The sequence below is a fragment of the Diadema antillarum genome, unplaced genomic scaffold, assembly GCF_040938485.1.
Source record: "Diadema antillarum isolate AM-2024a unplaced genomic scaffold, OU_Dant_1.0 seq00002534_RagTag, whole genome shotgun sequence".
NCBI classification, from domain to species: domain Eukaryota; kingdom Metazoa; phylum Echinodermata; class Echinoidea; order Diadematoida; family Diadematidae; genus Diadema; species Diadema antillarum.
This window is the reverse complement of record NW_027273136.1, coordinates 7147-21970: the sequence shown is the minus strand read 5'-3', so window position 1 is coordinate 21970 and position 14824 is coordinate 7147. Positions and strand designations below refer to the sequence as shown.

General features: G+C 39.3%; 1 protein-coding gene across 1 annotated transcript in view; it reads left to right on the top strand.

The window, feature by feature from the left end:
- The window catches only part of LOC139714924 (UDP-N-acetylglucosamine--peptide N-acetylglucosaminyltransferase 110 kDa subunit-like), a 48160-nt gene extending 34364 nt beyond the window's left edge, over nt 1-13796 (top strand). Inside the window, exons 6-10 of the mRNA XM_071626571.1 lie at nt 4706-4984; nt 6286-6441; nt 8966-9118; nt 12113-12365; nt 13399-13796. Coding sequence (XP_071482672.1) covers nt 4706-4984; nt 6286-6441; nt 8966-9118; nt 12113-12365; nt 13399-13526 — 969 coding nt within the window. The 3' untranslated portion in view covers nt 13527-13796. The remainder of the gene's footprint in view (nt 1-4705; nt 4985-6285; nt 6442-8965; nt 9119-12112; nt 12366-13398) is intronic.
- The last annotated feature ends 1028 nt before the right edge of the window (nt 13797-14824 follow it).

The window sequence follows — 14824 nt, the reverse complement described above, 5'->3', positions numbered from 1 at the left end:
TGTATGCATTTCTGCCAGGAATTTGCACTGAATTGATTTTTTTTTTTTCAAATGTAGGAGATGAGAATATTTATGCTTATAGAAATTAGGTCCGAGATACAAATTACATTGGTGTTAATTATCATACATGTACTTTAATCATTCATTACATCCATTACCATTACTACAGTGGACTCCCATTATAATGAAGTCCTCCGGACCGGCAGTTTTCTTTCGTTATATTGGAATTTCGTTATAACCGAACAAATAAACAATAGAAATACGTAGAGTGGATGACATTGCAGCCCAAATTTTTACTTCGTTATAACCGGAATTTCGTTATAACCGTGTTCATTATAACGGGAGTGCACTGTATATTGTTTTGACAACTCATGTGTATCCATTCAAATTTACAAAGTTGCTCATACAATGTCAGATCTTGTGAAATTTCCTTTTACATGTGAATGTGCTAGTTTTTTTGAAACACAGAATATGATATTACTTCCCTTCGCAAAATACATGTTAACGGTATGTATACACTGTACTTTATTTCTGCAACAGACTGCCATATTAGATCACATCAAATTGAAATGTATGCTGTAACAATTGTCCTGAATTAGTGTCTCAAGTGCTATAAATTTGACATGTGGTTTGTATTACTGTATGTGCATTGGTTGATGTGTATTTCGAGTGATGTTCGTCATTTACCAACATAAGTTGGTTAAAAATCCAGTTAACTAATGTTTTCATTTGGTGGTTAAATTAACCGAAGAAATGATATAGTGAAATTTCACGAAACTTGCTTAAAATTAAACCGACCTCAGTTGGCTTTTGGTAATCACTCTACCCAACAGTTGTGTGGTTCACTTGGAAATCGACTGTCTGTTTAAATTCTATCCAGATTTCTGAAAGCGTAGATTTGATGGTTTAATACAGATATATGAATTTAATTCCAAACTGAGATTGTGTGTGTGTTTGTTTGTGTGTGTGGTTTTCATTTTTGTTTGTTTGTTTGTTTGTCTTTTTCTAAGAGGACACAAAACCGCCATTAATTTCTTCCCCATGCATAATATAAAGCACATACTGTGGAGAGTGAAAATGCTACTCTTGTTTTTCCATAGCTAGGAGTACAGTATGTGGGCGAGTTTATTATGGTCCGGTTGTGGATTACATTATACTCTACATACAAAGTATAGGTTTGAGTAGGAGAGTGAATGGTAGACACATTACCTAAAACTTCCCCTCACCTTTGTAACAACACTTCCAGAAAGAACATGAACTGTGACAGATATCAAATCAAACATTTACATTCCATCCGTAGAGTTCATCGGAAATAATAGTAATAGTAGTAATAATAATAGTAATAGTAGTAATAATAATAATAATTATTATAATAATAATATTAATGCAGTGTACTTATCATGCTCCAATTCCACATAATTAATGTGGTCAAGGCGCAGTAGGAAAAGTGAGTTATGAACTACAAAAGTCATTACACAAACATGTACATGAAAATGAATGAAACAATAATGATGGGAAAAAAATCATAATATACAATTCTATGGTAAAGATTGGAATGACAAGTAAAGAAGTACATTGTTGTTTGGTTTTTTAAGAGCTCATCTTTCATACAGTTTGACTACTTTGCCGACACCAGACAAAAAAATACTAGTCATATTCACATCAACACGAAGCAAGATAACACATTACTTTGGATGCCGAGTAATTTTTTCAAACAAACAAAATCACACACACCTTCGCAGATTATATTTGAAATATTGAGATGTTGGATGGACACCTTATATGTACGGCTGTCTCAGTATATATGAAATTCGTCCGATGCAATAATTTCTGCGTGCATACAAATATCAGTAACACAAGCAATATCCTTGAGCAGTGCGTGTTGAAATTTTTTTTAAAGCAAAAAGTTGAAAAGCTGAGATTCCAGTACTGATTGTCCAATAGTTTTCTTGCATGTTATGAATCCTTGATTTCGCTGATTGTGTGTTTCATTTTGGAAAAGTGATTGTGTAAATTCTCGGACCCAGGGGAATGTATTCATGGTATACATGTGCATATTACGTAATTGATTACAAGTGTGTACTAGTAAATTGCAGGTGTGTGAGGGGAACAATTTAATTTGCATATTACGCGCGGCAAACCGCTCCAGTGTGAACAGCATGCCGCTGCGGCGGAGTTTAGCGGCAAACCGCTGCCGCTGCCGCAAAATCGCTCCAATGTGAACAGGGATAGGATCTCGATTTGTTCAAATGGGCACCATGCCCCACCTGGGGGGCCCCCAGAGGGGCCCAAACCCCCCCCCCCCCCCAAAAAAAAAAAAATTAAGGAATCTTAACCCTAAAAAGACTGGGGGGCCTAAAAGGCCCCCCCTCGACATTTCGTGCAATTACTCAGCAACACGCAATGCTCTTGCTGCGATGCTCTATGACTTTTTTCTTTCGAGTTTCCCGCACATTTTGACACCAAATTTGTGACGCCCGGGGATACGGTTCTGAAGTTACATAACTTTTTGTACATGCACGTGAGACTGAAAATGGCTCAAAAATGTGATCTTGTGTACAAAGTCAATACATATTGAGTTTTATCACATGGTTCATATAAATATGCTTATTTTTACTCTCAATGGCTAAAATCAATTTGTTTTAGTAGTATTATGCTTCAAAAAGGGTCTGCCACAAATTTTGCTAAAAAAAAACGACAAAAACAAAAGGTCGAAAAACAGAAATACATAAGAAATTCATAAAACAATAAAATAAATAAATTAATTTTGATACCGAATTTTTTTTCAAGTAGATTTGCTAAGAATGCCACAAAGAATATCTAGACCAAAAATGAGCACTTTTGGAGCATGCTTCCCCGGAGGAGGGGGCCTAGGGGGCCCACCCCCCCCCCCCCCCAATTAGGTTCTCAATTTCTAATTATTGTTACTTGTCAATTATGCAAATTAAGGCCAAGATCGTATTTTAGTCTAATTGAGAGCATTAACCCTATTCTAACTGGGGGGGGGGGGGGGGGGTCAATTTGACCCCCCTCGACATTTCGCGCCGCGATTCCGCAACGTGCAAAGATTTTGCCGCGTCATTTCATGACTTTTTTCTTTGAAGTCTCCGGCATATTTTGAGACCAAATTTGCGATGTCCGGGTATACCGTTCTGAAGTTACATAATGTTTTGCGTATGCATGTCAACCCGAAAATGGCTCAAATTCATGATTTTGTGTGCAAATCCAATGCAAATTGTGTTTTTTGGTTAGATTGGTGTAAATAAGATTATTTCAACTTTTAACCATTGAAATTAATCAATTTTAATGTAGATAAGCTTGAAAAAGTGCCTGCAACAAATTTTGGCCAAAAAACAATAGCAAACAAAAGGTCAAAAAAACAATGAAATACCTAAGAAATTAACAAAACAATAAAAAACAAAAGAAACTGATTTTGATTGTGCTATATCTTTACAAGAAAATTGTTCATTGTCTCTTACACAAAAATTTAGCAATCAGTCTATTTAATGGAGTTATAGGTGAAAATATGATTTCATGCGTAAGTTTGCATAATTAATTTACTAAAAATAGAAAATCAAAATTTTTCTTTTGTATGACCATGTAATCTTGTAGTTGACATCCGGCTCTATGTTCAGGCAAAATTTTGCTGCGATCGCGCGATCGGCGGCCGAGATCTGAAGGGGGGGTTAAATTGACCCCCCCCCCGTAAAAACTTGGTCTCAAATAGCCCAGTTAGAATAGGGTTAAGAGTTCTTTTTGTTTGAATATCTGTTTTAACATATTCCACAATTGAACGTCATAAAAACTCCCCAAGTTCCTTTCAATTCTTATGTATTTAATTGTTTTTGGAATTTGTTTTGTATTTCTTTTTTGTATTTTTTTCATTTGTTTTTGATTTTTGTTCTTTCAATGGAAATTTTCACTTACCACTTTCCAACAATAATCAGCATAAAATCAAAGTGATAAATAGCGCAAATAAACAGGTTTTTATGGGTTTCATGATAGCGCTGTTTTCCATTGGAAATGTACACAAAATTTTGGCATGACATGCAGTTAGAAAAATGGGTGTGGCTTCGTAAGGGTACATGCAGACATTGCAAATTTGATCCCAAAGGTTGCATGAGACTTGAATAAAAAAAGTACAAAAGCCTTGATGAGGCCTTCTTGTGTTACGGAATTATTGCACAAAACATTGGGGGGGGGGGGGGGCGCATTCTGTTAGGATAAACACAAGGGCCGCAGAATCCCCCCCCCCCCCCATTTCAACAACAACAACAACAAAAATGTATATATATATATATATATATTGTTTAAAACGGAAAATTAGATATAGGAGTATGTATAGTGGATCCTGGGAATTGGCAGGGATTGAATTGGGGGGGGGGACAATTCTTTCATTTAAGTTTTTTTTTTTTTTCTTAACTGCATACTTAAATTTCCTGAAGCTAGTGTACTTGTCAGGTTTTTTATCAGTATGATGGTGTATATGCATATGGACACCATGCCTCCTTACAAGCCCTCAAAGCTGCCCACCCCCAAGTTTGCAGTGTTCTAAGGTAGTAGTCTGCAAGAATGCGTGAAAGGTGAACTTGCAATACTCTGTGAGCGTGAGACCCCTTGCTTTCTTGTTTGTCTCAGGTTAGTTTAATTATATTCAATAGTTCTTGACTAATGCCATTTCTTAATGATACTCTGTGTTTGTCAGGCAATGTGGTTGGGATATCCTGGAACCAGTGGAGCATCCTTCATGGACTACTTGATCACAGACAATGTAACCTCCCCCATAGAGCTAGCTGCCCAATACTCTGAGAAGCTAGCCTTCATGCGGTACACATTCTTCATCGGAGACCACTGGAACATGTTCCCCCACCTCATGGATAAGGCCATCATCGAGATGAAAGCAGGCTCTGGCAGAGACAATGTGGCTATTGTCAATGCTGTCAACCTCAAACCAGTCCTTGAGAAGCTGGGTGTCTCTGAAAAGGTATTACTCTGTCTATCTTTCATCCTTAGTGTGATATTTCGCTCAAGCATATAGCGCTATGCCTCACCCTAGTGCTGATTGATACACATGACTGCTTTATCATGAACGTGTAGGTATATACATTCTGTCTCTGCAGGTTTTGTTATGCCTGCACCTACACACAGTGTGTATGGAGTCATAGGAATCACCCTGAGGTTTGTTGTTTTGGTTGGGAAGCCTTTCGACAAGGCCCTCTCACTGTATGGTAACGAGCAAGTGGGAGCAAATGAAGTGAGCCCTGCCAAGGGGAGACAGTACGAGGGCCATTTTAGACCTACTTCGTGTCCTTATTTTAGCCCTTTGAATTGCTGATTTTGCTACCTGAGTTTGGTAGCAAAGATTGACTAATCTGCGTGTCTGTCTACACGAGCCCAATTTGCATACAATGTATGTATGCGAACATGCTGGACAACACATAAGACCAGAGGATGTGGTTAGCACGCAATTCTGTTGGTCATCCGGAACCCTTAAATGTGATTATTCAATAGAATTCCAGCGGTCATGAATGATAATGTGCGAAGCAGATCTCAAAAGGCCTTCGTTTTTTCTTGCCCATATAGGCATACCATATAGCGAGAGGGGCTTGTCCAAAGGCTGTCAATGTGATTATCAGATTTGCAAAACACATGTTTTGTCAATGTTTGTGCATTGCCATATAAACATATTTTCAATTAAAAACATACACAAATAAATGTGTTGAGAATTCCTTTAGTTTTTGAGTATTTGACTTGAAATTTGGCACATGTGACCACTATATGATGTGGATATGCATATTTCCTGAATTCCAAACGAGTGTGTTTGAATGGTATTGGTAAGATCAGCATTTTTGAAATGAGAATTATACAAAATTGTTGTGTATTTAGCTAAATCTCTGTTATTTAGCATTTGACTAGATTTTGGGGACATGTGACCAATATGGTGTTTTGGTGTGCGCATCTTTTGTCATTGTTGCCATGGTAACATTTTTCAAAAAAAACATACAAAAATACCATGGATTGAGCTAATTCCTTCAGTTTTTGGTTTTCCCAAAACATCAAGATGAAATGTGCTTGGACATTAGCAAACCAGTAAATCCATAATTACTTGTGTTCAATCATATTGATTAGTATTTCAAAGAATCTTGCCTTTTCCCAGTAGCTGCAATAGTGAGTTCAACCTCTGTATACACTTGAAATGATTATCACTTTGTGGTATCAGTGTCGAACACTTCAATGCCTGCTCGTGCAAAACTCATTGGAAATGTTTCACACATGTACATTTAGGTTGCTGTGAACGGGGAGGTGTCCAACAGCGACAAACTACACTTCCCTGTAATTGAGAGTACATCATCGCAGGCCATAGCAAACATGGTTACTCAAGGACAAGTTCAAGCTAACATCAATGGGGTCACGCTGTGCCATGGGCTTGCTCTGACACAGGTAGGAATTTAAAAACTAACTGACACTGTTCTGCATTTCTGTTCCCTCCACCTGCCCATCAACTTCACTTTATGTGTGATGCATACATGATTTTGTAGAGATATTGAAACTTAGGGACTAGGATTATCATAGCATTCTAAGTTTTTGTTTTTATGCCTCCGCCACGAAGTGGTGCCGGAGGCATTATGTTTTCGGGTTGTCCGTCCGTCCTTCCATCTGTCCGTCCGTCTGTCCGTCCTTCCGTCCTTCCTTCCGTCCGTCCGTTTGTCCGTCCTTCCGTCCATCCATAATGAATTTTGTGGACAGCGTAACTAAAAAACCTTTTGAAGTATCCTAATAAAACTTGGCATGTATGTGTATTAGGGGGTGAAGTTGTGCCTATCAACTTTTGGGTGCTCAAGGTCAAAGGTCAAAAGGTCAAGGTCAAATGCTTACAATTTCACTATTTTCCCCATATCTGTGCAATGCCTGAAGATATTTTCTTGAAACTTTGTGTATACATGTATTACCCAATTAAGATTCTCTGGCAAAAGTTTGGGGTCATGAGGTCCAAAGGTCAAGTAAAATGTTACAATTTCACTTTTTTTCTCTGTATCTTGGAAATTGTTCAAGGTATCTCCATGGAACATAGTATATATGTGACCCTGCACCTCAAAACAAACAAAAAGTCGCCAGACAAGTAGTAGTACTCATTTCTAGTTGAGACCATATTCTGAAAGAGCAGACTTTAAGCTTTAAAATGATGTATAACTCAAATCAAATGGACTCTCCTAACCTATCTAAATATTGGAGAGAAAGCACAAACTCAGGAAAAGTGTAAACTGAGAAAAGAGGCTCTGAAGTACAGTGTCTATTCAAGCGCTTAATCTTTACCAAACTGTGCTGGCTGTGCGATGAATGGGACAAAAAACAGGAAGTAAACCACCAGAGTAACAACAATGAAGGGATTATCAGATTAAATTGAAATTAAGCATGCCTCATTAACGTATTCTGTCCATAATTAATGCCAACTTTCAAAGCAGTAGCACTATCCTTGCAAAAGTTATTAGAGTTGAAAGTGAAGAGTGTGGACAAGGTTTTTCAGAAATGAAAAGGGGATTCTAAAGACAAACCTAATCACACTATTCTGCCAAAAATGTTCGAGATAAACTGCTAAAAAAACACACTTTCCTGCCCGTTTTATGATACCAAATTTTAGCATAATGTAAAAGAAGACCCGCTCTTTCAGAAAATATGAAAAAGTCAAGTTCGGCTAGGCTGATCCATTTCACTTATTTTCAGTCCTCACGCAAAATCAGTGTGTGCGACTTTATGTTCGTTTTGAGGTGCATGGTCACATATGCATGTTCTGACTGGCAGCGGTTATCTAGGGAATTTGGGGTTCATGGGGTCAAAGGTCAAGGGCAATACTTTAAAATTTTGCTATTTTCCTTATATTTGTGCAATGCCAGCAGGATTGGTTTTTTTAACTTGATGTATGCATGTATAACTAAATAGAGATTCTCTGGTTTTGTTTTTTGTTTTGTTTTTTTGCCAAGAAGGTCAAAGGTCAAAAGGTCAAAGATCAAGTGAAAGTGCTGAACTTATTTCTTTCTCCATATCTCAAAAGTGGCTCAAGTTATCTTGAAACTTAGTACATATTATGTATGTTCTGCCTGACAGTGATTCTCTTATAAATCAAAGGCCAGATGAAAATGATAACAATTTACTGTTCAATACAGAAATTGCACTTTTTCTCCATACCTTGAAAATTACTCATTGCATAAACTTATGAAAGGGTCAAAGTCAAGTTAAAGTTCTTAAATCCCCAAATACATGCTCTCCTATTCATCCAATTAAACATAGGTCAAGGAAGGTGAACATTCAATACATTTGTGACAAACATGTCATTTTACTATTTTGCCAATTTTGTGAAAATGTAATCACACATTGTCCACATGTACTATAGACCTATTAGGAGAATCATGCATTATGGCGGAGGCATACCAGTCACCATAGCAACATTTCTAGTTTGTTTTGTTTTGTGGGTTTTTTTTTTGGGCAGTAGCACTATCTATTATTCTCATGCAATACATCAGTGATGGTAAAGGAAGCTTCACAGCATGTGTGGAACACGTGCATGCTCTTTTTTACATTAGTTTTATTCTCAAGTTTGATTGACATTCTTCAAAATCTGAATGCAGAGTTAGCATCATTTGGTTCCGTAATGTAAAACTGGCCTTTTCGGGTGGCTGGGGGGGGCTGGGGGGGGCAGCCTTTTGTTGGCAAATATATTTTCATTTAAATGGGGAAAAGAGCATATGGATAAAAAGTTAATTAGGCCACATCATGATCTTTTGTGAAATTATAGATTTATAGCAGTATTAAACACCTGTACAATTCAAAACTGTGGTTAGATACCTATGAAATGTGTTAAAAGATCAGTATTCTCAGTGCCAAGAGGTGTTTGTTGGTGTAGCACTTGTAATACAACCAATTGACTGAATGGAAGATATGTACGTGTATCTCCTTAATGCCTGTCCAGCTGATTCCCAAATCTGCAACTGGAGAGGAGGTACCAGTCTACCCCCTTATTACCACGCGCAGCATGTATGGTCTCCCCGATGACGCCATCGTCTTCTGTAACTTCAACCAGCTGTACAAGATAGATCCAGCCACTCTTAGGATGTGGGTCAATGTAAGTCACAGTCACATTGTGCGTTCTGGGTATCCTTTTGTGGAAAATGAATTTCACAATTTAGCTGCCATCTAAATGGGATATTCAGATGTTGGGTACTTACATATAGGCCTTTTGTGACATGCAGTTCCAGAGATATTGTGAAGTAGTCATAAATATTGCTCAGTAATCACCCTTATTTTGAGAAGATCAGCACACAGTGATCATGGTATCTCATGAAATCATTAATCATACAGATGTTTCAGACATTTTTCAGGCTTTTTCATAAATGCAAGGAAAGTTGATAAGCTTTGCTATTCCTTTTCTGTTTTTGTTTTGTAGCGACTTTGCTTTCTGCAGTTTGACATCAACCCCCCCCCCTTCTAATTTTGCAACTTCCCCAGAACTGTGGCAGATATGAAGTTCAATTCAATTTCAATTTCAATTATCCCTTCATGACTTTTTTTCTTGCACAGCTTTTGTTATTTAATTTTGTACTGTTGTTACATTATACTTTGTGATTTTTGTTGCACTTTAAACCTATTAAATCCCTTTAAAACCTTGCAGTTTTATTGTCGAGCCCACCAGAGGTGCGGGGAGACTAAGGGGGATCGCCTGCGGCTTCTGTCCGTCCATCTTCCGTCCGTAACGCTACAAAAACTTGAATAACTCTCTGCTGAGGACTTCAATTTCAATCAAACTTGGAGGGAAGAGTGGTTATACAAAGTTACACATTTTGCCAAAAATGAAGGTCACCACAAGGTCAAAGGTCACAGACAGGGGTCCAACAAACTTTTAGGGCCCAGTGTTAAGTTTTTACGGCGCGTTTCAATTATGGCTCATTACTTCTGATCCCTATGTACGTTTGTGACCAAACTTGGATGGTAGATGTCCCTTGGGGAGTTGAAGGTCACCACAAGGGGTCACCTACAGGGGTAAACAAACTTTTAGGGCCCAATGTTCAATTTTACAGCGCGTTTCGATTATGGCTCATAGCTTTTGATCCCTATGTCCGTTTGTGACCAAACTTGGATGGTAGATGTCCCTTGGGAGTTGAAGGTCACCACAAGGTCAAAGGTCATAGGCAGGGTCAATAAACTTCCGGGAGTTAGAAAAATATTAATTTCTTTTACGCGAATTGTCGAGGCACATTTTGGCACTTGCCTTGTTCATATTTTCTGTTAGCTTGGCTTTTCTATGTCAAGCCCAAGTCACGAACAAATATAAAATTTATTTTTGTCGAGCCCACTGGAGATGAGGGAGGAGACGTAAGGGATCGCCTGTGGCATCCATCCGTTCGTAATGCTACAAAACTTGACTAACTCTCTACTGAGGACTTAATTTCAATCAAACTTGGAGGGAAGAATGGTTGTACAAAGTTACACATTTTACCCAACATGAAGGTCATCACAAGGTCAAAGGTCACGAGGGTAAACAAAACTTTTAGGACCCAATGTTAAGTTCTTACGGCGCGTTTTGATTATGGCTCATAACTTTTGATCCCTATGTCCGTTTGTGACCAACTTGGATGATAGATGTCCCTTGGGGAGTCGAAGGTCATCACAAGGTCAAAGGTCACAGACAGGGGTCAATGAACTTCGCGGAGTTAGAAAAACGTTAATTTCTTTTATACGAATGGGCGAGACACATTTTTGCACTTGCCTTGTTTGCACAGGTCAGGTCCATGGAAAGAAGAAAATCAATCAAATCCGGGACAACAAAAAGTCTGAAAATTGCTCGAACTTCATTGCTTACTTGGAGACCTAAAAAAAAAAACATCAAAAATATGAAATTTGTATATCAAACAAAAGAGCGTTTCTCAGACATCAAATCATTCCACTATCCTTCCATGTCCTGTAAGCATGTTCTGTTTTATTTCACAATTTATAGGCCCCTTCCTCTTTCCTTGCTAAATCTTGCGAGTTCTTGTTAAAATGAACAGCAAGATTTGTGAAATGAGAAGTACGATAAATATGAAGCGTACTGCTCATTACCGTGCGTGCAGCAGTTTGACTGGTTTTGGGTCTTTAAGAGTATTGGTTTCTCTGCACTAGAACCACAATGAATTCCTCAAATCTATACGTGGACCTGTCAATTCATGTATGGTCAAACCTGCCTTAGCGGCCACCTGTCTATAGCGGCAACTGAAAAATACCCCCGAGAGAAAAGCCCTGTTAAAAAGGCCCTGTGTATAGCGACCACCTGTCTTAACACTGCCAGCAGCCACAAATTTTGTTTCCCGGGGTAGATTTTAACCCATTTATAAGAGCCACAGACCCGATGGAGCCATAGCCGAGCCGATAATTCAGCATGTTTTTCTGCTTTGTAGCCATGCCAGTCACTCATGGGCAACGTTCAGTGATTGCCACCGCTGCATTCATCACTCGTTCAGTCATAATGATGCACGAGTGTTGAGGTTTCTTCACGACTGTACACATGCTACTGTGCAACAATTTCATAAACTCCGGCATTGTTTAATGCATGAAACACACATGTGCATACGTACACATGTGCATGTAAGTGCCTATACAGCGATGATACATGTACATATAGGCAATGCACACTAAGTTGGATAACCAGTCTATAGTGGCCACCTGTCTATAATGGCTACTTTTTTCATCTCCCTTAGGTGGCCACTATAGACAGGTTTGACTGTACTTAAAATGTGAAATTATGACAATCACCTGGACTTCCCCTTAAAAGAGATGGTATAGTATTGGTTGAGGTGAGTATTCAGCTCTTAACTTTTTGCAAGATATTTAGAAACCACTGAAGGAAATGTTACAGAGCATACAATTCTAAGAGGAATTCAAAGCTTAGTGATGAAAATTAGTTTTTAAATGGCTGAGATATCCCAAAACAAACAAAAGCAAAGCAATCCTAAAAAAGGGTAGGTCCCACCGGCTCGTCCGTGACTGCATACGGCAGGTGGCCACAAGTCGGGTTACTGCAAAGGCATGTTTGACTGTATGTAGATCATGAGACTGTCACTATTACAACCCTCTTTTCTCACAGATCATCCAGAAGGTGCCCAACAGTGTGCTGTGGCTCCTGCGCTTCCCAGCTGCTGGTGAGCCACACCTATTGGCCACTGCTACCCAGATGGGCATGCCAAAGAGCAGCCTCATCTTTTCTCCCGTTGCATCCAAGGAAGAGCATGTGCGGCGAGGCCAGCTGGCCGATGTCTGCCTGGATACACCCCTATGCAATGGCCACACTACGGGAATGGATGTCCTCTGGGCTGGCACTCCTATGATTACCCTCCCAGGTTGGTTGTCTTCTTCCCTTCCTGTCCATATCTCAGATGTTGCATTTTTATCAACTCATCTAAGCCGAAGACTCGGTGAACTATTGCGATCGTCCATCATCCGCAGTGCATTAACTTTTTCTATTTTCTTCTTCTTCTTGAAAACCCCATGACAGATTTTTCCCCAAACTTGGCAGGGAGCATCCCTAGGGAGATAGGATCTTGATATGTTTAAACCCCCCCCCCCCAGTTAAGGAATCTTTAAAGATCTTCTGTAGAATCCAAAAGTGGTAGAGCTAAGTTAATACTATGAGTTAATACATTGAGGATTGTGATAAGTTCATGCCTGTACAGTGTCGGGGCGATCGTACAGGCATGCTAACCTGGAAACATTGAACTGCACATTACTTGAATACGAGACCATTCTGAAGCAAATAATTTTCACACAATAATAGATATATAATGTACTCTTAAATGAATCCCACAAGGATTGGAACAATCATCCCCCAGCATTCCCACTGATTCCCACAGATCAGTTACTAGCCATCCCCTTTAAAAATAAAAGAAAAGGAAATTATCTCACACCAGAAATTCTTTGCATAGATAACCCTGTCAAGTTTATTTGTGCCAGATCAAATGGTGGCCCCCTTAGACCATTCATGTTCTGATCTTCATGAAAATGCATGGTCAAATTTTCTACAAACTTGGCAGGCATTATCATCAGTGTGATGGAATATATAAATAGACACCATGCTCCCTGGAGGCTCCCAAAGCCCCCAAGTTCTTCTTGGGTAAAAGTCTCCAAGAATGCATGGAAGGTGAACTTGTCATACTCGGTTGAGCATTGAACAACTTCATCTCTCATTTCTGGTTGGGAATTCAAGATTAAAAATACTTGAGATTGGATACAATTTATGCTGTCATCCACTCGCTCAACTCATTCTTGACATTTTTGTAAGCTGTAAATAATTCTGAGAATGAGTGATGTCCTGTGAGCAAGACACTGGGATCTCGCCATCCTGTTTTATATGCAAGTTTGTTTGTCTCCCTGCAGGTGAAACTCTTGCCTCACGGGTTGCTGCCTCACAGCTACAGACACTGGGCTGTCCTGAGCTGATTGCCCATTCCAAGCAGGATTATGAAGACATTGCTGTCAGACTTGGAACAGACATCAAATTGTAAGTTGAATTTTCTTTGCCATTTCCATGAAACAGAAAAAAAGCATTTCAAGCTGTCCGTGCTTTCATTATGTTTTCAGGTTGTCCATCAGTCCATCCGTTTTCCTGTCCATGATCAATTTTGTGGACAGTGTAACTTCAAAACTGTTTAAGGTATCCTACTGAAACTTACAGCAATGCTGCACACTGTTGTCTGATGGTCCAGACCCGTAAAAATCCCTGTCGGGCAAGTAACTTTTTAGGAATGGTGGTCAAATTGATTGGTCCGACATGACCAGTAAAAAAAAAAAAAATAAATAAATCATTTTCGCGGCCAGTTAAAAAAGAGCGTGTCCAACAAAGGAAGATCGAATTGGGAAGATAGATATTTTATGCAAGTCATCCCATCAGATTTTACAACTCCCTCCCCCCCCCCCCCCCCCCATTCACTAAGTGTATAAGGGGGTATATAGGAATCGGCATGTAATCGGGCAGGCAGTCTGTTGGGCGGGCAGTCAAGCGGTCCGTTGCAAATCTTGCATCACAAAACTCCCAACAGTTTTGAAGCAATTTAGATGAAACTTAGGGTACATGATGACGTTGAGGTGTAGATCTGCAAGACATGTTTTTAGCTCACCTGAGCCAAAGGCTCAAGTGAGCTATTGCGATAGTTCTTCGTCCGGTGTGCATTGTCTACTACTTCCACAACATGTAAGCAGTTCATTTCAAATTTAGTATGTAATATAGGTGTAGTTATGCAAGACACTCTTTGTGTTTGTACTCGACAAGGCTTTGCCGTGGGAAATGCATATTTTGTTGAAAATCTTGTGGAGTCTCGCTGTTCATCTTGCCGAAGATGATGTTATAAATGCTACCGACAGAAAGCCTTTAACAAACCATTGATGCCTTAAAGTCGTCGAGTTGTAGCTGCACTGTTACCTCCCTAGCCTTCTGCTGAAGAAGAGGACGGCTCACAGGAAGGAGCTGGGCTGTGCAATATTTGTACCATTTGTATAGGATGGCGTTCAGTTCATCATTTGCTGTCTTTCAGTTCTTTCATTTGCAGTCGAGTGGTACATTGCTTTCAAACACCTCGATCCACTCCTGTTTCCTCTTCAGTATGTTTTGGATTTTGAGTTTTCCCGCACTGATGCCCTTGGGTAGAAAGCTTCTTGCCGATGGTACAGGTGCTGAACTTGTCCTTGTCGTGCATCCTGATGACTTCTCATCTTCTTTTCTAAGGAGAGTGGATGTTGACCTCTAAGTGCTTTTGTGGCATTGGCAGCCATCTGCATTTGTGAAATTCAAAGCAAACTCAGAAGA